The sequence below is a fragment of the Ostrinia furnacalis genome, unplaced genomic scaffold, assembly GCF_004193835.3.
Source record: "Ostrinia furnacalis isolate ACB-3 unplaced genomic scaffold, ASM419383v2 OfSCF7462, whole genome shotgun sequence".
NCBI classification, from domain to species: domain Eukaryota; kingdom Metazoa; phylum Arthropoda; class Insecta; order Lepidoptera; family Crambidae; genus Ostrinia; species Ostrinia furnacalis.
Genome location: NW_021137701.1, coordinates 1 through 25,464, shown reverse-complemented (window position 1 = coordinate 25,464; position 25,464 = coordinate 1). Strand labels below are relative to the sequence as shown.

The window sequence follows — 25,464 nt, the reverse complement described above, 5'->3', positions numbered from 1 at the left end:
TCAGCGACCTAAATCTCTCACAGCCGCGGGCGCTCAGTGATATATTTTAAGGCAATCGAGTACTTATCTATCTACCAGTGGTTTCTAACGATTCACGGAATCGAAATATGGACCGTAAACGATTTTAAAACTCCGCATGCCATGAGAGAGTTGAAGTGATAAGTAAATTAAGACCTAAGATTACCGAACAAGTACAGAAGAATACATTTGTATTCAAAATCACACAAGTTCTACAAGTTTGGTGAATCATGGTACTGATTCCATGTCCCCAAGGAAACAAACCCGTAGCGTTATGTTTTCATCAACTACGTGTCTCTAAGGCTAAGAACTCACGGCGCGATTTTCACCCGCGCCCACAGCAATTGCGGGCCCGCAACTTCTGTTTGCACGTTTGCGGGCGATGATCGACGGCTGCGTACTGCGTAACCGTGGAAATAACCGGTTCTGTGAGTTTTGAAATAAAACCGCAATTCCACAACCGCCGCGGGCGCGGGTGAAAATTGCGCCATGAGTTCTTACGGGATACACAAGGATATACTTCCTAAGGACTAAATAGAACCAGGGGCAGATTATGAGCTAAAAGCGGGCAGCAGAAAAAAAACAACTGAATAACGGTTCACTAACAATGTGAATCGTTGTTTTTTTTTGCTATTTTTATTAGGTCGCTGGCGGGCCATACGTATATGTGCAAGGCCGCAAGGGGCCATGTACAGTCACGGAATGAAAAGGTTCGTCAGTTTTCAAATTGATTCCTTCAACGAATCGCGAGCACATATTACCTTTTGAAACTATGTTACAGAATAATCTCGAGTTAGAGAAAATAATCTTTAACTGTTCGTCAGTAAAGTTCAAAATTATTCAGATCAAAGTTGTTTGACGATTTATCTTGTCAAGATTATTATGATTGGTAAACTAAAACCTGCCAAAATAAAAGAAGAAGAAGAAGAAACTAAAACCTTCTTGTTGGTTCAACCTGCCATTATTATTTCTATTAATTAAAAAAAACTATTGTCAATTGGTCAATGTCATCATTGCATTGCACTGATGGGATAGAAAATTAAACAAGAAAAACCTTATTCGTTAGCAAACGTCATATTTATTTAAATGTTAGCAGCACTGTTTCTTGCACTGTTATGTTGGCAGGTTTGACTCTTACAAGTTGGCAGGTTTGGCTCTGTCGGCCGTTTGGTGTAGTGGTTCAGAACGGACTACTATGCCGAGAGGTCCCGGGTTCGATTCCCGGCCGGGCAGAAATTGAAATGATGAATTTTAATTTCTGTGACGGGTCTGGGTGTGACTATGTATAATATTTATGTATTTAAAAAAAAAAGTATATAAGTAGTATATCCGTTAAGCTAGCACCCATAACACAAGCATTAAGTTGCTTACTTTGGGGCTAGCTGGCGCTGTGTGAAATTGTGCAAAGATTTATTTATTTATTTATTTATTTACAGTACCTAGTGCAAGCGAAAACCGACACTAAGGTGACGAACCTTTTCATTCCGCGACTGTACTTGTAACTGAGGTTACCTTGCAGCTGGTCGGCGGTGAGCTTGGCGCGCTTGTCGGCGAGCCACGCGCGCGTGTCGGCGGCGTCGCGCGCGAACTGTGCGCGCGCGCGCTGTCGTGCTAGACGACCGCGACGAGCCGCGCACGCCTCGTGCAACTGTGGAGGAAACGTTGTTAGAATAATATCATGACTAGCGGCCGCCCGCGAATTCGTGCGGGGGAATCTTGTTTTACCCCTTTAGGGGTGGAGTTTCGTAAAAACCTTTCTATTTATTACATGTGGAAACATAAACGAGTAAAACCTGTTAAAAATTACACCTTTTTTCAAATTTCAGAAAATCTTTGAATGCAGTTCTTTCTTTTCAAAAATAAAGTAGTGTTTCTATAGAGTAAAATTTTCATTTTAGAATAGAATAATTTACAGCAAAAATTTTACAGAACTTAGGGTACTTTCTCTTTATTACAAAATTCCACCCTTTATACCTACATTTGTATGAAATAATGAAAAAGTTAACAATCGATCTACCAAAAGCCCTTCCTTACCTTGGTCCTCCTCTCGTTAATGTTCTGTAGCTCGTCAGCAATACGCTGGCTTTCCACGTGGTTCTGTTGTAGCAGTTTGTCTCCGTGACTATTCAGGGTTGCCAGTTTCTCATCCTGACGAAAGAGTGAACACTTTAAATGCTTTCCAGTCCTTTGCAGTCGTCATGTCAAAGTTGATTTTAAGGTCTCAAAATGTCCAAATCTCAAAATATAATATTTACTCTTAGATGATTTTTTTTCTCTATATTTAGGACAACAAAGAATTACTTCGTGGGCTTAAAGAACCTTAGTTAAGATATAGATCTTACAGCTAAGAGATTGAGTACTAATGTAACGCCATATTCAACGGTTAAAGGTATATCGTGGCACATGTAAATTAGTTACAAATTAATTAGGAGTATTTTAGCAGACAGCTGGCTGTATAAATCGCAACGAATTTAACTAGAAGAATACAGGAGAATTTCGGAGTATTATACGAATACATACTAACTTTCCTCCGTCCCAAATCTGAGAACAAAGTTACTTTGGCTGTAAAGTAAAACAAAAAGATAAAATACCTGAGTGGCGATCAGTTTCTCAAACGCCTCGTGTTTCTTCAGCTGGTTGTCGACTTCTTCCACGCTGCAGTCGGGAGATATCTCCACAGCTGTTGATGGAAAAAGAAACGTGTTAACAAAATGTATAGTATATTGATAGTATCCGGCTCGAAGGACCAATGAAAAGGGTCCTTCTGGGAACTTAAATCAGAGTGGACTGAAAGACACTAGGCCTGTCCTACAAGACACTAGGCCTCTCCTACAAGACACTAGGCATCGAGCGTGTGCTTCTGGTCGCACAGGAAGCAGTACAGGATACCGGGCCTCCTCTGCAGGACACTAGGCCTATTTGCAGGACACTAGACCTCTCTTATAGGACACTACACCTCTACTACAGTCCAGCGCCACCTGTCGCCTCTCCTGCAGGTCACTAGGCCTCTCCTACAAGACACTAGGCCTCTTCTATAAGATACTAGCATACTGTAGGAGACAGTATCCTCGCTCTCCTGTAAATGTCTTACCTAGCGCATGCTCCTGGGCCGCGCACAACTCATGCAATGAGGATCATTTCGATTTTTAGCTGTGAATGCAGATTTATAGGGCTAAGAAATCCTTAATACACAGTCCAAAAATTTTTGTTCTACGACAAAAATTGACGAAGTTATGGCCAAATTACTAAAAAAGTTCACTGACCGCCCGGCGCGGGACCGTTGACGTCATTGTATCCGATCCGAACGCTGCCGGCGTACTGCGTGGATAGAAAATATTTTTTTCTAGCCAAACTATCAGTTTGAGAGAAAAACTTGTAATGACATATATTCATCAGAATAAAGTAAGCTATCGATAGGTAATTTTAAAAATAGAAATTGTGAAAAATAACGCAAAAAATCCATACGCTCATACGATTCAATGGAACGCAGAGACGCGATTGGGGTCTCCGCGGTGGTATATTTGGCGATTTATTCAAATAAAGTGTTTATAAGTGTTGTTAGAGTCATATCTTCTTCCAAGTAAAATATAAAAATGTATAAGTATTAATTTAAAAATATTTTCCATCCCATTAGTACGCCGGCTGCGCTCGATTCGGATATAATGACGTCACGCGGCCCTGCGTACGTTGACTTTTAGCGGCAAAAACGGCCTATGTTTATTACTTAATATCTTCGTAAGTAATGGTCCGATTTGGATAATTCAAAAAGATATATCTTTCTTATGTCTTAAAGATTAACGTAGATACTAGTTTTATTGAATTTTCTACAACAGTACTGATCCTCATTGCGCCGCATCCCGCAAGAAGCAGTGCAGGTCGATGAGTTGGTCGAGCGCCACCTGTCGACTCTGCTGCTGGACACTAGGCCTCTCCTATAGAATACTAGGGCCTCTACTACAGGACACTAGCCCTCTCTTACAGGACACTAGCCCTCTCTTAGAGGACACTAGCCCTCTCTTAGAGGACACTAGATTCCTGCAGTATCCTCGGCCTCTCCTGAAGGACACCACGCCTCTCCTAAAGGACACTAGGTCTCTCATATAAGTTACTAGGCCTTTCCTACAGGACCCTCGGCCTCTGCTACAAGACACTAGGTCTATCCTGCAAGTTACTAGGCCTCTCCTACAGCACACTGGGCCTCTCCTACAGAATACTAGGCCTCTCCTATAGGATACTAGGCCTCTCCTATAGTATACTAGGCCTCTCTTACGGGTGTCATACCTAGCGCATGTTCCTGGGCCGCGCACAACTCGTGCAGTTGGGCCGCGTCCCGCAGGAAGCAGTGCAGGTCGATGAGCTGGTCCAGCGCCACCTGTCGCCTCTCCTGCAGGACACTAGGCCTCTCCTACAAGACACTAGGCATCGAGCGCGTGCTCCTAGTCGCGAAGGAAGCAGTGTAGGACACTGGGCCTCTCCTATAAGATACTAGGCTTCTCCTACAGGACACTAGGCTTCACCTTTAAGATACTAGGCCTCTCCTACAAGACACTAGGTATCGAGCGCGTGCTCATGGTCGCGGAGGAAGCAGTGTAGGACACTGGGCATCTCCTATAAGATACTAGGATACTGTAGGAGACAGTATCCTCGCTCTCTTGTAAATGGCGGGTGTCTCACCTAGCGCATGCTCCTGAGCCGCGCACAATTCATGCAATTGAGCCGCATCCCGCAAGAAGCAGTGCAGGTCGATGAGCTGGTCGAGCGCCACCTGTCGCGCCGCCCACGCGCCCGCGGCCGCTGCTCGCGCTTCCACCAGTTGAGTGCATTTTGCTTCCACCTCCTGTGGGGAAAGCAGGGTGAAATAACGTTAGATGTGGGTATAAGGATTTATTTCTGAGCGGGACAGCAAAAAGGAGTGGAGCATGAGAATAAGATCATATAGGAGTCAAATATAGTCGAATAACTCTTTAGTGACAAGTAGCCGAAAAAGTACCAGGCTCGCAGGACCACTAAAGAGTCATCTTTCTGATATACTTAGTTGGGTATTTCTCTTGGACTAGTCTCTTGTTGATGATGTAGCCTAAGAAGTACCAGGACCTCACAGCTAATAGGGAAGTCTCACCTATGTACCAGGCCCTGAGAAGTACCAGGACCGTATAGCTACTTAGGAGGTCTTACTAATCTGCAGCAGTATCTTAACATCTTATGGTTGGTCTTGTCTAAGAAGTACCAGGACCACACAGCTAGTAAGGAGGCCACTCTAACCTGCGTAGCAGGATGTCTCTTGCGCAAGAGTCGCTACTGTTTTTTTTTGTTGATCCAGCCTGAAAAGTACCAGGACCTCATAGCTACATAAGAGATCCGTAATCAACTGACCTGTGAAGCTGGGTGTCCCTCTTGCAACAGCCTCTGTCCATGATCAAGCGCAGCACGGAAGGAGTCATCGCGTGCATCTAATTCGGCCCTGAGCGCGTCGTGCTTTGCGCGCGCCGCTTGAGCAGAAGCCGCATCGCGCACGCCGACAGTCTTTGTCAGCTGGTCTTGTCAATTGGTGCCAGTTCATCCTTGCTTCAAAGGAGCGAGTAGCCGAAGAATTACCAGGCTCGAAAAACCACTAAAGAGTCATCTCACTGTCCTACATAGTTGAGTATTTCTCCTGTTGATCTTGTCTAAGAAGTACCAGGACCACACAGCTAGTAAGGAGGTAGCAGGATGTCTCTTGCGCCGGAATCGATAAAGGTATGTTGATCTAACCTGAGAAGTACCAGGGCCGCATAGTCACTAAGGAGATCCCACCTATGAAGCTGGGTGTCCCTCCTACAGCAGATTTTTTTGCCCATTTATTGTTGATCTAGTTTGAGAAGTACTAGGACCTCATAGCCACTAAGGAACTGACCTGTGAAGCCGGATGTCCCTCTTGTAACAGCCTCTGTCCATGATCAAGCGCAGCACGGAAGGAGTCATCGCGTGCATCTAATTCAGCCCTGAGCGCGTCGTGCTCTGCGCGTACGCACTAAGGAGACACTAGACTGGCAGTTTCTTTGTTGATAGACTGAGAAGTACCAGGACCACACAGCTAGTAAGGAGATAGCAGGAGTCAGGTCTCTTGCGCAGGAGTCGGTAGATGTTTCTATGTAGATCTAGCCTGAAAAGTACCAGGACCTCATAGCTACTTAAGATATTCATCTGGTTACTAACTTAAGGAGCTCTCACTGACCTGTGAAGCCGGGTGTCCTTCTTGCAACAGCCTCTGTCCATGATCAAGCGCAGCACGGAAGGAGTCATCGCGTGCGTCCAGCTCAGCCCTGAGCGCGTCGTGCTCTGCGCGCGAACGCACTAAGGAGACACTAGACTCTGGCAGTTTCTTTGTTGATAGACTGAGAAGTACCAGGATCACACAGCTAGTAAGGAGATAGCAGGAGTCAGGTCTCTTGCGCAGGAGTCGGTAGATGTTTCTATGTAGATCCAGCCTGAAAAGTACCAGGCCCGCATAGCTTCCAAGGAGCTCCTACTCACTTGTGAAGCTGGGTGTCCCTCTTGCAACAGCCTCTGTCCATGATCAAGCGCAGCCCGGAAGGAGTCGTCGCGTGCATCTAATTCAGCTCTGAGCGCGTCGTGCTCTGCGCGCGCCGCTTGAGCCGAGGCCGCGTCACGCACGCCGCCGGCGCCGGCGCCGCTCGCCGCTAGCGATGACACCACGCTGCTACACCAGGAGGTCAGGTCGCGGACCTATGGACACAAAGACAGTTAGTTAGTTACACCAGGCCTGTTCATCTCCGCGAGTTTACATCGAAAACAAAACACGTACGATGGCCCACCTACAGGATACTATTCGACAAGGCCTCACATACGAGCGAACATTGACGCGTATTCTTGTGTATGATGGAAGAAAATAAAGAAAATGGTGTACTGAATACTGTGCAGTATTTAACTGCCTAAATAATAATAAAAACACAGAATGTACTTTTTTAAGTTGCCTCAAGACACTGAGAGGTAAATAAGTAGTTAATATTATTCATGATAATTCATGCTAAATCATGTATTTCCTCCGCCATTTTCCGCAGTTTGGCACCTCACGTCACATCATTTTACCGAAGTCAGCCCTATAGCTTCGGCGCAGTGCCGATCACTGATGTTTGTCAACAAAATGGTGCTTGACTCTTGAGACAGGCTAAATTACACCATATTGTTAATGACATTAAGCATACATTTTTTTAAATACCTTCGCGAAGTAAAACTTCTGTACGTAGTACTTATTATTATTCTGTGGTTACACACACATACACAACACATCTACACTTTTACACACACCCTACATCCATCCCTAATGTCTCTTCATCTTTTGTGTACTTTTCATATTTTGATTTATTGCTTCCTTAAATAACACTGTCGGCTTAGCCGTGCTAATTCTACCTGTAAATTGTTATTCTTTCCTCCACAGGACAGGCAATGTCTAGTGTGGAGGTCTGTCTTTTAGTTATTGTATTGTTTGATTCTGGCAATAAATATTTTCAGGAGGACAGTAATTTAAAATTGTAGGGGAGACAGCGTGTTGTTCATTTAGCAAAAAAAAAATACATGTATGTACTCGTAGATATCGAAAAATGGTAGTAGAACTGATGATCGCTGAGGCAGAATAGTTAGAATAGTTCTCAAGACACGAAAGACTGGAAGACGTAATGCAGACTGACTTGCCACTCGTTGGACCGACGATCTTTCTGAATACGAAGAGCGCAGGAGCGGTCATTGTGGAAACACCTGCGCGAGGTCTTTTATTCCAAAAGTTCTTTATTGCTATTCCACACGTTAAATAGGAGTCCAACAGTACACCTTTATCCTCCTAAAATTAACAACTAACCTGTGCCCTAAACTGGTGCAGATCAGCCTGCATCTCCAGCTGTCGTCGCCTCTCATCAGCGGCCGCTCTTAACGCCGCCCAAGCGTCTTCCAATGCTTGCTGCTGCAACGCGATTTGTTGTACGTTGCTGCCTGGGTATAGCTTTTGCAGGCGAGATCCTTCTTCTTGGAGCACCTGGGGATATCATGAATGAGGATTAGTATTATTCATAAGGCAAAAGTGCTAAATTTTTGCTGTTAAATTAGAGAACGTGAGCTTGTACAAAGACAAAAATTAGTTGGGAAAGAACCGGCTAATGAGATATATGTATTTTCTTCTATTTGACAAGTACTAGGAGCCTAGCCGTGTGGTGACGGCAGAGTAGAATACATTTGTCACCAACCCCTACTCTTCCCGCGGGTGTCGTAAGAGGCGCTTAGGGACTACACATCAAACAGAGAATGGGCAGCAGCGCTCTCTGAAAAACATCAATCTTTTAAACTGCGATCTCCAACCCGCCTGCCAAGCGTGGAGATTATGGCAAAACCCTCCACTATAGTGGAGGAGGCTCATAGTCCAGCAGTGGACTGTAAAGGGCTGTTGATGAGGAGCCTAGACCAGAGTAAATACAAATGAGTAGGTTATCTTCATAGAAAGTTGCTAATCCACGCTAAATTGTCAGTGTGTGCGTGTGCGCCGCATACGTATTGGCGCGCTCACATACAAACCGCGCCCGGTGCGTTTCTATGAAGATAACCTACTCATTTGTATTTACTCTGCCTAGACTCTCTATCATCAGTAGCAATAAGAAACTGATGACAATCCCACATGGATCTGTGGCGCAGTTCATTTTAGTGCTGTCTTTAGTCCTAAGAGACGCTGATCCTGCTGTAAGACAGGTAGTCCATCGTATTAGAGTTTCGAGACCACCATAAACCAAGCACTTTAAATGAAGTCTTTAAACTTACTCTAAATTACAGGAATAAGCTTTAACATAAACACAACTACCAGATCTTATCTGCATCTGAGCGTCAATAGTCAGCAGATCATTCTCAGTGCTATCTCTAGTTTTGAACGTCATAGCGCCTGCTTCCAAGTCCTGAGACAGCTGGATCCTTTTGCCTTAAACATCAGCTAGACAGGACCGTCAAAACTTGGAGAAGCTGAATAGAATCTTACCTACATCTGCGCATCAATAGTCATCAGGTCATTCTCACTGCTGTCCCTAGTTTCCAGCTCACTGGTAAGTCCTGGGACAGCTGGGCCCTCTTATCATGAATCCTGGCCAGATAGGAGCCTCAAGAACTTAAGTAAATGAACAGAATCTCATTTGCATCTGAGCATCAATAGCCAGCAGGTCATTTTCAGTGCTGTCCTTAGTTTGTAGCGCCTGCTGGTCAGCCCTGGGACAGCTGGACCATAGTAGTAGTGCTTCTAAAGTGACCCCTAAACGACTAAACCAGCCCCTAAATCACAGGAACCTTACCTGTATCTGAGCGTCAAAAGCTAGCAGGTCATTTTCAGTGCTGTCCTTAGTTTGTAGCGCCTGCTGGTCAGCCCTGGGACAGCTGGATTATAGCATTAGAGCTTCTAAAGTGACCCCTAAACGACTAAACCAGCCCCTAAATCACAGGAATCTTACCTGCATCTGAGCATCAATAGCCAGCAGATCATTCTCAGTGCTGTCCCTAGTTCTCAGCGCCGCAGCGCCCGCTGGCAAGTCCTGGGACAGCTGGGCCCTCTTATCATGAATCCTGGCCAGATGGGAGCCTCAAGAACTTAAGTAAATGAACAGAATCGTACCTGCATCTGAGCGTCGATAGTCAACAAGTCATTCTCAGTGCTGTCCTTAGTTTGCAGCGCCTGCTGGTCAGCCCTGCGACAGCTGGGACCTAGTATTAGTGTTTCTAAAGTGACCGCTAAACGACTAAACCAGCCCCTAAATCACAGGAATCTTACCTGCATCTGGGCGTCGATAGCCAGCAAGTCATTTTCAGTGCTGTCCTTAGTTTGTAGCGCCTGCTGGTAAGCCCTGGGACAGCTGGATTATAGCATTAGAGCTTCTAAAGTGACCCCTAAACACTAAACCAGCCCCTAAATCACAGGAATCTTACCTGCATCTGAGCATCAATAGCCAGCAGGTCATTTTCAGTGCTATCCCTAGTTCTCAGCGCCGCAGCGCCCGCTGGTAAGTCCTGGGACAGCTGGATCCTTTTGCCTTAAACATCAGCTAGACAGGACCGTCAAAACTTGGAGAAGCTGAATAGAATCTTACCTACATCTGCGCATCAATAGTCATCAGGTCATTCTCACTGCTGTCCCTAGTTCCCAGCTCACTGGTAAGTCCTGGGACAGCTGGCGCCTCTTATCATAAATCCTGGCCAGATGCGAGCCTCAAGAACTTAAGTAAATGAACAGAATCTCATTTGCATCTGAGCATCAATAGCCAGCAGGTCATTTTCAGTGCTGTCCCTAGTTCTCAGCTCACTGGTAAGTCCTGGGACAGCTGGACCATAGTATTAGTACTTCTAAAGTGACCCCTAAAGACTAAACCAGCCCCTAAATCACAGGAATCTTACCTGCATCTGAGCATCAATAGCCAGCAGGTCATTCTCAGTGCTGTCCCTAGTCCTCAGCGCCGCAGCGCCCGCTGGCAAGTCCTGGGACAGCTGGGCCCTCTTATCATGGTCTTTGACTAGATAATACTTTGTAAAGCTGAATAGATCTTACCTGCATCGGTTCACAGCGCCGCAGCGCACGCTGGCAAGTCCTGGGACAGCTGGGTTATAGCATTAGAGCTTCTAAAGTGACCCCTAAACGACTAAACCAGCCCCTAAATCACAGGAATCTTACCTGCATCTGAGCATCAATAGCCAGCAGGTCATTCTCAGTGCTGTCCCTAGTCCTTAGCGCCGCAGCGCCCGCTGGCAAGTCCTGGGACAGCTGGGCCCTCTTGTCGTGGACCCTGGCCAGTAAGTCAGCCACGTCGCGATGGAAGCGATGTATTTCGCCAGCGGCGTGGAGTTTCGCTCCGCGGGATTGGATTTGGTCGACTAGGCGTTGCCAGGACTCGCTATGGAAAGTACAACAAGTGTGAATAATTTTCTAATGGTCAAGTACGCGTCTGTCGTAATAAGAAAGGTTTGACAGATTTTTAATGTAAAAAAAGTATTAAAGCCGTTGCCTATATTAAAATAAAAATAAAAGAAATGTCTTCTTTTTCATGTATCAGGGGAGAATTTATTTTTTATTTATTCATTGCGACAATACAAATACTTGCATACTCAAAAAAAGTAAACCCTTATTATATCAAACTAAAATATGACTTAAAATGTAGCACCCAAAAAATAAGGAGACATGTAAAGAAGGACTGTCTTTTTATTATTTAATTTAACGTTCATACGTGCCAAATCTTGGTATAAACGGATTAAAACACATTTAATTTCATTCTGTACCTCTAGCATGAACAACTTTCGTCTTCGAATCGTTTCCGTATTCGACAAAATTCGATACTCAACCTTCGAATTAAACGATAACGTGACAATTTTGATTCTCAAAATAAGTTTCGTTCAACCATTTCTCATACTAAGTTCACTTTACGACACGTTCACAAGGGCGCTGTTGTAGTATTCGTACTAAATCTTTTGATGACGATTCGAGCACGCAAACGATTTGAACTCGATAGTTTTTCGTGCTAGTCGTACTGTTCATGGAAGAAGATGTTCTTCTATCTCTTTTCAGCACCAGCCGATATGTATACATATTCGGGACGTGTATAAGTGCTCTGAAAAAGGCCTACATTCTAATAATTTGAATTTTCACTTACCCCAGCGCCTCCTGTCTGCGCTCGATGTCAGCGATGTATGGACTGTCGGTGGCTAACAGCTTCTTGGCCAGCTCCTCGCACTGGCTGAACCGTTCCGCACCGCTTTCCACGCGCAGGCGTAATTCCTCGAACTTGGACCTTAGGATCTGGGGAGGAAGGTTGAGTTTAGTGTACAGTTACAGCCTGAAAAGGTAGAACCACAGAATAATAATTACTATGTACAAAAGTTTTACTTCGCGAAGGTGAGGGTGTCCCATAATTTTCAAAGTTTTAAATTTGTAACGCATAGGTCTTAGTTTTGTTTGTTTGCCTCTAAAACACTCGGAAATAAATTTTTACTTTATTTGGAGTACGATAACCCGTGCCGACTTGCATCGAAACATGTTGCGCGGCAGTAGCGGTGCGTATTCGCGGTATTGTCATTTGTTCTCAATTAATCATCACGACCAACTTACCAGCTCTGATGAAAGCCTTAAGGAACTCTTGCTTGACATCCACTTTCCAAAAGGTATATGAGAGTGTTGACAAATTGATTTCCAAAGCAGCCTTAAGCAAGTTTAGTCAACATCTTTGTTACTTCATGTCAGAAGAAATTGCCGTTTTATCACTCTTTGATGATGAAGGTAATGAACAAACACCGTCAATACTGTAGTAAAAGTACATAGAGAGAGTATGTATGATTCTGGGAAGATATACATTCCATCTGAAGAAGGTATGATTATTTCTATGGTAAATAGGACTAGTACTAATTTTTTTATCATGTTTTTAATGAATTGATAATAATACTGCCTTATTTATTGTTGCTGGAAACCCATTGAGTGATTTAGTGTCTGTCAAGACTATACATTTATTTTTTCCATTGAAAATTGATAAGAATTTTCCCCTGAGACCCATTTCTAAATGAGACGCCGAAGCTATAGGGCTGACTTCGGTAAAATGATGTGACGTGAGGTGCCAAACTGCGGAAAATGGCGGAGGAAATACATGATTTAGCATGAATTATCATGAATAATATTAACTACATATTTACCTCTCAGTGTCTTGAGGCAACTTAAAAAAGTACATTCTGTGTTTTTATTATTATTTAGGCAATTAAATACTGCACAGTATTTAGTACACCATTTTCTTCCATCATACACAAGAATACGCGTGTGTGAGTCAATGTTCGCTCGTATGTGAGGCCTTGTCGAATAGTATCCTGTAGGTGGGCCATCGTGCGTGTTTTGTTTTCGATGTAAACTCGCGGAGATGAACAGGCCTGGTAGAACTAAGAGATGCCTGTTAACCTATTTATAAGAACTCTTGTAACCTTTGTTCATATGCAATGAAGACTTTATTACAGTTTTTTATACTCGACGAGGAAGCTCTTAGCCTGCATTTCACCTGATGTAAAGTGATGATCAGAACAAAGCGAGCTTGACCCGCAATCCTCAACCACAGAGAAATTTCAAAGTCAAAGTCAAAATTTCTTTATTTGTTTGGACTAATAAATATGTAGTTCTTACAAATCGTCATTTTGCTCTTAAGGAGCTTCTACATGTCTCATAATCTTTTTACCCTACCAGCGCTTCGAGACCAACATTTGGCAAGTGCTGAGAAGAAGCGCCGCAACAAACTCAGTCACCACTGTCTGCCGGTTAATATAAATAAATAGAAATAGTAGTAGTAGGTACATTCGATTCAGGAGCAGTTCACTGAATTTACCATGCATTCTTGTNGACTAATAAATAGTTCTTACAAATCGTCATTTTGCTCTTAAGGAGCCTCTACATGTCTCATAATCTTTTTACCCTACCAGCGCTTCGAGACCAACATTTGGCAAGTGCTGAGAAGAAGCGCCGCAACAAACTCAGTCACCACTGTCTGCCGGTTAATATAAATAAATAGAAATAGTAGTAGTAGGTACATTCGATTCAGGAGCAGTTCACTGAATTTACCATGCATTCTTGTATGGTGTATCTTATAAGAATGGGTATACAAGATTGCGTGGTATATTAAACAAGGTAGTGACGTGCTAATATCTAGACTTACATATTAAGACGAGTCATTTCTACTAGTAAGTAGAAATGACTCGCATACATAAATTTGAATAACTTGGATTGACCAGTCCCCGAAAGCAGCGCCTGTTCACAGACATGACGAGTGAACCAGCCATCGCTTCACTCGACCATATTAGAGGGAATGTAACGACCCGCCTCACTACACTACTACAATTGGCTATCTTACCTCTAACTGGATGTGGGCAGCACAGGACCGGTCGTTGTGGAAATACGAGGCCTTTGTCCAGTAGTGGACGTTATTTGGCATTTGGCTGAAACGAACATTGCTTCAAACTCACCAGCAAGTGCTCGTAGTCCTGCCCGTAGTCTTCGCTGGAGGCAGCCGTGTACTGCTCCTGTATCCAGCTCTCCAGCTCAGCGCTTTCTGCTAGGTACTCGTGTCTGGAAGGGATATAATGTTTTTATAATTCTGAAGAAGTTAGGGAGTGTTGTAAACCAATATTTAGCGCACTCTGTTTACTTATAAAAATCTGTTTGTAAAGCGCCATCTATGGTTCTTGTTCCATTCTTACTGAACTACCGTGAGTCGGGACAAACTAATTCTTACAATAAACCATAGATGGCGCTACATCTGTGCGTGCTGCTTTTTATCGATCGGTCCGAACGGCCATTACAATTCAAGACACTGTATCTACTGCGTGTGAAAATACAACAACAGACTTTTCTTACCAACAGGGAGTGAAAGGAAAAAAAAGAGTGTATGTCGTTGATCTGTAGTCGAAATGTTTTACCTCAATTAAACAAAATAAACTATTTTTCTCTCTTTCTTTCAATTGATCTCAGAACTATTCCCACTCTCTTTCCCACCACGGCAAACAAGATCTACAGTTTGGCTGCCAATCAAATTCTAGTAGTGAAGGGTGACAAATCCCACCTCTCGTACCCACAACTGCAACTCTTGAATGTATGTTTGACTGCCAATGAAATCCAACCAGTGAAAGTTGTGTAATCTTAGTTGTTAGTTGGTAGAGTTGACTATTTTGGGACTCGCACATTAGATCAGAGTTACTGACTATCTTGAAACTGACTTATAGATGCTGCAACTGATACAGGAATATCGAGAATCTTGTGTCACAAGATTGCAACTGCTGCGAAAACTGAGTTGTGATTGCAGCTTGTGTCATAAGATTGCAACCGCTGTAACTGACCTGCATACGCTCTCAACCAGCGCTCGCTGCCGGTGCGCCGCAAGCCGCTGCAAGCGCTGGAGACTAGCGGCGAGCTGCTCGTGCCTCTGGACTAGCGCTTCGCCCTCTCCGTCAGCCATCGACGCGGCCGCGCGACCCATCTCGGCGACGATGGCTGCGTATGTGTCTAGTTCTAGTTCTACGGCCTGTGGGGAAAGATTTGATTTGATAAGAAAGAAAGAAGAAGACATTTTTTTTTTTACAAAATTACATCTACAGGGTGGAATTTTGTAATACCACCTGGAGGGAAAGTACTCTTAATACTGTAGATAGAAAATTTTACTGAAAGAAAACATTCCTTTATTTTTTAAAAGAAAATGAACTTNATGCAAGATTTTCATTGTTTGATCACTGCAAAGGAAGAGAAAAAGCTATTTTTGCTTCGCACAGTGTAGCAAAAATCAGGCCAATATTCAGGAGCATGGAAATCTGTATCCAGAATGTAAATAATTAACTTTTAAAAAAAATAAAACCGACTTCAAATGCGTGAACACAAAAAAAAACTAAAAATTGCGTATAAAAAAGCCATCGACGCGGCCGCGCGACCCATCTCGGCGACGATGGCTGCGTATGTGTCTAGTTCTAGTTCTACGGCCTGTGGGGAAAGATTTGATTTGATAAGAAAGAAAGAAGAAGACATTTTTTTTTTTACAAAATTACATCTACAGGGTGGAATTTTGTAATACCACCTGGAGGGAAAGTACTCTTAATACTGTAGATAGAAAATTTTACTGAAAGAAAACATTCCTTTATTTTTTAAAAGAAAATGAACTGCATTTAAAGATTTTCGAAATTTTTTCGAAAATTCACTACCATACCATACAATTTTCTGTACATCGTAATTAAAATTATTTCATGGTTTTCCTTTCATTTGATTTATCAAGTTTGTTAGAGAGATTTCATCCTTATACTTAACCCTAATGATCGATGCAATAAAAATACAGGATGTAATTTTATACAGATTTTAGTTGGTTAGATTCCCGGGAGTGGCAAGCAAATTTTTGGAAATCTTTGAATGCAGTTCTTTCAAAAATAAAGGAAAGTTTTCTTTGAGAAAAAAAATCGATCTACAATATTAAGAGTACATTCCCTCCAGGTGGCATTACAAAATTCCACCCTGTATACTAATATTATAAAGCTGAAGAGTTTGTTTGTTTGTTTACTTGAACGCGCTAATCTCAGGAACTACCAGACCGATTTGAAAAATTCTTTCAGTGTTAGATAGCCCATTTATCAAGGAAGGCTTAAGGCTATATACCATCACGCTACGAGTAATAGGTGCAGAGCAAAAATGAAAAATGTTGCAAAAACGGGTTTTCACACGTACGAAATCGCGGGCACAGCTAGTATTTTATATAGAACCGCTATGAATGGATCTGCGCGGCGCACTCAGCAGACGAGGCGAAGAAAATGGGCAAGACTTGGAGCGAGATCAAACGCGAAGCTCAAGACCGAACGCGATGGAGGACTGTTGTGAATGCCCTCTGCCCCATCTAGGGACGTTAAGTCAAGTAAATCATGAATGTATCTTTCAGAAACCGATAGGCCCTATGAAAAGCAGTATCTTAGGCCCAAATGGAATTGGATTTTCTAGTGTGTGAGAAACAAGCGAGAAGGCCGTTAAAGAACATTGTTGGTTCATCTAATGCCTGCATGCATACAGCAGTTTCGTGGCTCTGTAATACTCACATGGACCCATATGGAGACTTCTGGTGTTTGTGAATCATACAAGAGACTGTTTAAGTAACTAGAAAGCTTCCCCTATGCCTTGACAGCAGCTGCGAGACTATATTTACTTGTGCGACTCTTATTTCCGATAGCATTTGATCTCTCTGAACTGCGAGGCACTCTGTTACGCATTTAGAACCTGCTGGCGTTGTCTTTCATAACTCTAGACTTGGCTGTCAAATCATGACTGTCTCACTTTATGTCGTGTCAGTAGCTGCGTAGCTCTCTGCAAAGTGTCTTTATTCCGATATTAGGATCCTACTGTTGTTATATCGACTACAGACCATCTCACTGGCTTCTGTCTCACCTTGTGTCTCCCTAAAGGGCGTAAAATCTCGCAGGAATCGTCTTTCATTACACTAGAGGCCGTCAAATCGTGGATATCTCACCTTATGTCTCATCAGCAGATAAGTCTCTTGTGTCTCGTAAGCAGTCCTAGTGAAATTCAGTTTGCCACCAAGCTGTCAATAATTCTAGAAGCTGTTTTAGTAACTAAAGTGCTTCGACCCTGGTGGGATTCTATCTAGCTGGCGTTGTGAATGTTGTACTGCCATGTACTCACCTTGTGTCTCGTTAATAACTGCGTCGCTCTATGCCTGTCTCTGCCAACGTCAGCATCAGCTAACGCAGCAGCCTTATCCTCGCCTCGAGCTCGGCCGCGTCGTGCACGAACTGTTGCGCGCGCGCCGCGGCTTCCAGACGCGCTGGAGTCACTTGGTGACACGTAAGAAACATAAGAGAGACTGTGAAAGGAACTAGATAGCTTACCAGAACCTTTGTCAAGAGATGCGTTGCCCTATCTGACGTTCACGTGCTATGACTGTCTGATATAATACGAAACTGTAGCGCTCGAGACGCGCTGTAGTCACTTGGTGACGAGTGAGAGCCATGAGAGAGACCATGGAAGGAGCTAAAGCTTAACTGAGACCTTGTCAACAGCTGAGTTATCCTGTATTAGACACTTGGACCCATATGGAAACAGCTGGCGCCTGTGAAAGGCTGTCAAAGCAACTGAATAGTTTACCCCATGTCAGGTCAACAGCGACGTAGTCCTGTGTCATTCATCCAAGCCTCCTAGCGCGTGTGAAAATACTTGATACCATCTAAAGACCCCAGCTTGCGTTCTAATGCTGTGAAAGGACCATCAAAGCCTGTTTAAGCTACTTGACTCACCTTAACGCCTCGCTGAAGTAACAGCAGGTGCGTAGCACTATGCCACGCTCTAAAGGGCGTACAATCCTGTCTTTTATAACACTAAAGACTGTCAAATCATGGGTGTCTGACCTAGTGCATTGTTAGCAGTTGCGTAGCCCTCTAACAAGTGTCTTTATCCCGATGGGATTAGATCCTGCTGTTGTATTATTAGCTGGCTTCTTACTGGCTACTTTCTCACCTTGTGTCTCGTCAACAGCTGCAAGGTTGTATCCTACTTTTTGATCCTGAAATGGCGTTATAAATCTGATCCTGTTTAAGTTACTTGACTCTCTGCAAAGTGTCTTTATTCCGATATTCTGGTCTTGCTCGCTTGTAAAACGTGAAGCTGTCAAATCGTGGATCACTCACCTTGTGCCTCGTCAACAGTTGCGTGGCTCTATGCCTGTCTCTGCCAACGTCAGCATCAGCTAATGCAGCAGCCTTATCCGCCATCCAAGCCTCCAACTCGGCCGCGTCGTGCACGAACTGTTGCGCGCGCGCCGCGGCTTCCAGACGCGCTGGAGTCACTTGGTGACGAGTGAGAGCCATGAGAGAGACCATGGAAGGAACTTGATAGCTTACTTAGCTAATGTGCGTCTCTAGACGCGATGAAATAACTTGCTGGCGTGTGAGAATCACACTAGAGACCCTTAAAGTCACTAGATAGCTTACCAGAGCCTTTGTTAACAGCTGCGTTGCCCTGTTACACACTTGGACCCATATTGGGAACTGCTGATGTATATGGATCTTACAGCTGTTCAAGTAACTAGATAGCCTATCCTTTGCCTCGTCAGCAGCTGCGTAACAGTGTTACGCAGCTGCTGTTACGCGCTTTAGGGCGCGCATTAAAGCGCGTAAAATCCTGCTGGTGTTGTCTTTCATAACACTAGAGGCTCAAATCATGATTGTGCTGCTGTGTAGCCATCTGCAAAGTGTCTTTATTCCCATCCTGCTGTTGTAATGTCATGTACCAGATCATACTATTGGCTGCTGTCTCACTTTATGCGTCGTCAACAGCTGCAAGGCTGTATCCTACTTTTTGATCCTGCAATGGCGCTGTAAGTCCTCTTAACCTTGTGTCTCGTTAATAACTGCGTCGCCCTATGCCTGTCTCTCCCAACGTCAGCATCAGCTAATGCAGCAGCCTATAGATTATCTGAGATCTTGTCAACAGCTGAGTTGCCCTGTATTAGACACTTGGACCCATATGGAAACAGCTGGCGCCTGTGAAAGGCTGTCAAAGCAACTGAATAGTTCACCCTATGTCTGGTAGTCCTGTGTCATTCATCCAAGCCTCAGTGAAAATACTTGATACCATCTAAAGACCCCAGCTTGCGTTGTAATGTGAAAGGACCATTAAAGTATCTGTCTAAGCTACTTGACTCACCTTAACGCCTCGCTGAAGTAACAGCAGGTGCGTAGCACTATGCCACGCCCTAAAAGGCGTACAATCCTGTCTTTTATAACACTAAAGGCTGTCAAATCATGGGTGTCTGATCTAGTGTATTGTTAGCAGTTGCGTAGCCCTCTAACAAGTGTCTTTATCCCGATAGGATTAGATCCTGCTGTTGTATTATTAGCTGGCTTCTTACTGGCTACTGTCTCACCTTGTGTCTCCCTAAAGGGCGTAAAATGTTGCTGGAGTCGTCTTTCATTACACTAGAGGCTGTCAAATCATGGTTCACTCACCTTGTGCCTCGTCAGTAACTGCGTGGCTCTATGCCTGTCTCTGCCAACGTCAGCATCAGCTAATGCAGCAGCCTTATCCGCCATCCAAGCCTCCAACTCGGCCGCGTCGTGCACGAACTGTTGCGCGCGCGCCGCGGCTTCCAGACGCGCTGGAGTCACTTGGTGACGCGTAAGAAACATAAGAGAGACCATGGAAGGAACTTGATAGCTTACTTAGCTAATATGCGCCTCAAGACGCGATGAAATAACTTGCTGGCGTGTGAGAATCACACTAGAGACCCTTGAAGTCACTAGATAGCTTACCAGAGCCTTTGTTAACAGCTGCGTTGCCCTGTTACACACTTGGACCCATATTGGGAACTGCTGATGTATATGGATCTTACAAGAGGCTGTTCAAGTAACTAGATAGCTTACCCTATGCCTCGTCAGCAGCTGTGTAGATGTATTTCTGATAGAATTTCATTTCTCTGAAGTAATGCGCTTTAAGGCGTGCCCTAAAGCGCGTAAAATCTTGCTGGTGTTGTCTTTCATAACACTAGAGGCTCAAATCATGATTGTGCTGCTGTGTAGCCATCTGCAAAGTGTCTTTATTCCCATCCTGCTGTTGTAATGTCATGTACCAGATCATACTATTGGCTGCTGTCTCACTTTATGCGTCGTCAACAGCTGCAAGGCTGTATCCTACTTTTTGATCCTGCAATGGCACTGTAAGTCCATATACGGACTATCCGAGGCTGTTTAAGCTACTTGACTCACCTTGTGCCTCGTCAGGAGTTGCGTCGCCCTATGCCTGTCTCTCCCAACGTCAGCATCAGCTAATGCAGCAGCCTTATCCGCCATCCACGCCTCGAGCTCGGCCGCGTCGTGCACGAACTGTTGCGCGCGCGCCGCGGCTTCCAGACGCGCTGGAGTCACTTGGTGACGCGTAAGAGTCATGAGAGAGACCATGGAAGGAGCTATAGCTTACCTGAGACCTTGTCAACAGCTGAGTTATCCTGTATTAGACACTTGGACCCATATGGAAACAGCTGGCGCCTGTGAAAGGCTGTCAAAGCAACTGAATAGTTTACCCCATGTCAGGTCAACAGCGACGTAGTCCTGTGTCATTCATTCAAGCCTGTATTGCGTGTAAAAATACTTGAGACCATCTAAAGACCCCAGCTTGCGTTGTAATGCTGTGAAAGGACCATCAAAGCCTGTTTAAGCTACTTGACTCGCCTTCCTGAAGTAATAACAGGTGCGTAGCACTATGCTACGCCCTAAAGGGCGTTAAATCCTGTCTTATAACACTAGAGGCTGTCAAATCATGACTGTCTCACTTTATGTCGTGTCAGTAGCTGCGTAGCTCTCTGCAAAGTGTCTTTATTCCGATATTCTGGTATTGCTCGCTTGTAATGCGTGAAGGTGTCACATCGTGGATCACTCATCTTGTGTCTCGTCAACAGCTGCAAGGTTGTATCCTACTTTTAGATCCTGCAATGGTGCTATAAGTCTGAGCCTGTTTAAGCGACTTGACTCACCTTGTGTCTCGTCAGTAACTGCGTGGCTCTATGCCTGTCTCTGCCAACGTCAGCATCAGCTAATGCAGCAGCCTTATCCGCCATCCAGGCTTCCAACTCAGCCGCGTCGTGCACGAACTGTTGCGCGCGCGCCGCGGCTTCAAGACGCGCGCCGCGGGCTTCGGCCGCCGCTGATACTTCTTCGTAGGCGGTGGATAGCGACTCGCAGAGAGACGATATCTGGAATGACAGGTAAATGTAAAGTATTTGAAAATTATAAATAACTTGAAAAAATCGAACTGCCTAAGGCGGGAATTGAACCCACGACCTTCCGCTTGCCGGGCGACTGCTCTTCCAACTGAGCTACTTAGACACTGGATGAACCCGTCGAAATTTTAAAGTGCAATACGCTGTTACAGCCAGCGTTTGTTTCATCAATGTTCGTGGGTTCAATTCCCGCCTTAGGCAGTTCGATTTTTTCAAGTTATTTATAATTTTCAAATTAGTTTGAGATGCGACTCTTAACGCTAAAAATTTAATAATAATGTAAAGTATGTTTGGCTTTTTGACCATTTTTAGCTCGTTTTTCAAACCACATAGTACCTACATACCTACCTACTATTTGTCAAGCAAAGAAAACTTGTTATTTGCCATAATTTTGGACATGTATTAGCTATGATTTAATCTCAGAAAAAAGCTGGTGGTTTTCTTAGACTCAATTCGACCAATTTTTTCTGTCGATTCCGCCTGCAGCGTCCTGTAGCGTCGCATCGCGTCGTGTAGCGTCGTGTCACGTCCTGTCGCGTCGCGTGGCGTGGCATCCTGTAGCGTCGCGTGGCATCCTGTAGCGTCGCGTGTCATCCTGTAGCGTTGGATCGTGTAGCGTCGTGTCGCGTCCTGTAGCGTGCCGTGGCGTCCTGTAGCGTGGCGTCGCATCCTATAGCTTCGCGTCGCGTCCTGTAGCGTCGTGCGTCGCGTGGCTTCCTGTAGCATCTCGTCGCATCCTGTAGCGTCGCATCGCGTCTTGTTGCGTCGCGTCGCATCCTGTAGCGTTGCGTCGCGTGCTGTAGCGTCACGGGACTATTCCCACCTCTCGTTCCCACCACTGCAACTCCTGTGTAGCCAGGATCTACAGCTTGACCGCCACAAAAACCCAACCAATGAAGGTCAAGTTTGTCCCGGGGGAAAGTTAAACTGTCATTGGACCCGCAACGAAATTAATCAGAAGAACATAGGAGGAGTTCGAAATTAAGGTTCGACTTCCCTCCATTGCTGTAGCGTCAGTCCACTCACCTTGTCGACCTGCGGATGCCTGTCCTCCATCAGAGCGCGTCCCTGGCCGATGACGCGCTCCACCAGCGGTTTCCTCCCAGCCAGCTCGCCGACCAGCTTGCTGTGCTTCTTAAGAGCGGTCTGGGCCGCGTGGAGGTCACCAGGGAGCGCTTCGGACGATGCCGCTGCTTTACGCTCGTTCAGCCAGTCCAGCTCGCCGGCTACTTCCGCAGCGAATTTGTGGAGCCTGTAGAAAAATGTATTTATTGAAAAACAATACACTAAAAGCTGGATTTCAGAAATATATAACGTAACTTTTTTCGATCGTAACCGATTTCGCGATATTTTGCTTCGTTTATTCGGTTATTTCTAAAACAGTTGCTCGTTTAGAAACCTTGAAGAATATTTGGCCACAGTTCCAGCTAACCACTTCCGTTTTTTCTCTCATTCTCATCAAATGGCGATTCTTCGCGATATAATGAGACGACATGACTGGAAATGGGTAGCTGGGAGTGTGGCCCATACTACAATAAGTGCTGGACCAGTAATAAATGACCTTATATCTATCGCAGCAAGACTCACTGTAGGCTGGTACTTGTATGACGCACATCAACGCGGCTTGCGGTTGTATGGCGGCGCCAAAGTAAAACTGACCTTATATCTATCGTGGCAAGACTCATTGTAGACTGCATCAACACGGAAGACTCGCGCTAAGTGCCGGCGCCAAAGTAAAACAGACCTTAAATCTTTCGCAATAAGACTCACTGTAGACTAGTGCTGAGGGCGCGTCTTCTATCAGCAGCTGGCGCATGCAATGCTTGTAGGGCGCGCGCCAACGCAGCGGACTCCCGCTGTATGGCAACGTGAAATGGACCCTATATCTAAAGTCCGGTCGCCAAGCAGATAGAATTTCGTACAATGACCCCAAGCTAGGATGGGTAGCTTGGGGTCATTGCTAAATCGCTCGCGAGTAATTGTATTGCTGTTGCGACTGTGCGACGGGCGGCCGCAGTGGGTGTGCGAGCGCGATAGCAATATAATTACGCGCGAGCGATAAGGATGGGTAGCTTGGGGTCATTGTACGAAATTCTATTTGTTCCGCGACCGGACTTTATCGCAATAAGACTCACTGTAGACTAGTGCTGAGGGCGCGTCTTCTATCAGCAGCTGGGGCATGTAATGCTTGAAGGGCGCGCGTCAACGCAGCGGATTCCCGCTGGATAGCGGCGGCGTCGAAGTGGCCGTCCGATACGAGGTCCTCGCCTTGAGCTGAAAGCGACGAGGCCTTTTGTTCCCATTGGGTCAGCTCTTGTTCTACAGCCTGTTGGAAAAAAAAACGATATATTAGTAAAAAGAATAAAGTTATATTACAGAAGAAAGTTATAGATCGTTTCATCCACGAAGACGCGCCCCACCATTCTTCCGCGAATGTTTGAGTGTTATCGGTACACGCTAAATGATCCATAGTGCACACGCACACTACAATAATGCCGCTCGGATTGCTCGGACCACACATCACAGAGCTCTATTCAACGCTGTGCGTTCGATTTGCTGCTTCTCTTAAGCAAGCATTGTTGGTTAATACGGGCGTCAAATCATTTATAAATGGAAACAATACTTTAACACCGCGTTCTAACTAAAACGAGCGCCATCTAGGCTACCTACAGAAGTACATTTGATGGCAAATCAGTCTAAAGTCTGTTCGCCGAGAGTTGATAAAAAAAATTAAATATCAGAGGTTCTAAACTCATTATAAATTGCGGCCCGCTAATTATTTTTGTCGATATAATGAAAAAGTTGGTAGATTATTATCTCTTTTAAATTTACGGCAATTATTCCGGATACGGGCATACGTGNAATACATGATTTAGCATGAATTATCAAGAATAATATTAACTACTTATTTACCTCTCAGTGTCTTGAGGCAACTGAAAAAAGTACATTCTGTGTTTTTATAATTATTTAGGCAGTTAAATACTGCACAGTATTTAGTACCTACACCATTTTCTTTATTTTATTCCATCATACACAAGAATACGCGTGCGTGAGTGTCAATGTTCGCTCGTATGTGTGGCCTTGTCGAATAGTATCCTGTAGGTGGGCCATCGTGCGTGTTTTGTTTTCGATGTAAACTCGCGGAGATGAACAGGCCTGATACGGGCGACAAATCATTTATAAATGGAAACAATACTTTAACACCGCGTTCTAATTAAATCGAGCGCCATCTAGGCTACCTACAGAAGTACATTTGACGGCAAATCAGACTACACTTTGATGCAAAATCAACCCTACCACAACTGCATAAGGTCTGTTCTCACCTGGTGCTGAGTCATGAGCCTCTTACAGCTCCTCAGGTCGGTGCCGACTTCCTCGCTCTTGAGCGCTCGCTCCAAGTCCACGAGCCGAGCCTTGGCGTCTTCCACGCTCCTGGAAATAATTATTGATTTATTTGGAAACTTCAGCAACTTTGTCGACAATTTATATTACAATATAAACAAATATTTCAGAAAAGGAAACTGGTTTCCTTAAAAAAAAAACCTAACATTTAGCCCGTCAATTAAGTTACTAAAAATATTGGACACGTATATTTTTATTTGTCAATCAAGCAAGTAATTACGACGTAATGGTGCGTTGAAGTTTCGCGTGACGTCACAAAGTTCTATACTTTGAAACACTCCTTGACGTCATAGGCCTTTTCTTTTGAATTTTGGCGCGCTTTTTCAATTAGTTTGAAAGATTGAAAAATACGCGTCGAGTATTTTTTGACAAGTTAACTGACGGACTAATTCGAAACTTTTGTTTTTTTACCGCGTTTAGAAGGCGCTATTCCCACCTCTCATTCCCACTGCTGCAACTACCGTATAGTGTAGTTTTGCAGGGCATCATTTTAGGACAGTCAATGCTGAACATCCCCAAGGATTTCCAGATTGGCCAGTTGGTAGCCGCCTGCATCCAACGCCTTCTTTAGAATTTTATCTATCCACCTTGTTGGTGGTCATTTTTAAAATTTTTGGGTGTACTAGACCTAATGCAAGGAAAAATGCAGTCTTGGGCAGTTGTGTTGCAAAGCCTTTTCGTTTATTAATGACATTTGTACTTAATTAACATTGTGTGACTTGTTTTAATGTTTATTTCTGACTGCAATGATTTGTGTTGA

General features: G+C 44.5%; 1 protein-coding gene across 1 annotated transcript in view; it reads right to left on the bottom strand.

Annotated features, from left to right (window-relative positions):
- The window catches only part of kst (spectrin beta chain, non-erythrocytic 5 kst), a gene marked incomplete at its 5' end in the record, with an annotated part of 87,127 nt that extends 62,393 nt beyond the window's left edge, over nt 1-24,734 (bottom strand). The window contains 14 exons of the mRNA XM_028320934.1: nt 1,531-1,666; nt 2,053-2,166; nt 2,610-2,698; nt 4,693-4,855; nt 6,532-6,744; nt 7,874-8,047; nt 10,706-10,925; nt 11,679-11,824; nt 14,017-14,119; nt 14,887-15,071; nt 21,057-21,275; nt 22,329-22,554; nt 23,438-23,628; nt 24,626-24,734. Of these exons, the coding sequence (XP_028176735.1) occupies nt 1,531-1,666; nt 2,053-2,166; nt 2,610-2,698; nt 4,693-4,855; nt 6,532-6,744; nt 7,874-8,047; nt 10,706-10,925; nt 11,679-11,824; nt 14,017-14,119; nt 14,887-15,071; nt 21,057-21,275; nt 22,329-22,554; nt 23,438-23,628; nt 24,626-24,734 (2,288 nt within the window). The remainder of the gene's footprint in view (nt 1-1,530; nt 1,667-2,052; nt 2,167-2,609; nt 2,699-4,692; nt 4,856-6,531; nt 6,745-7,873; nt 8,048-10,705; nt 10,926-11,678; nt 11,825-14,016; nt 14,120-14,886; nt 15,072-21,056; nt 21,276-22,328; nt 22,555-23,437; nt 23,629-24,625) is intronic.
- Nucleotides 24,735-25,464: the final 730 nt, after the last annotated feature.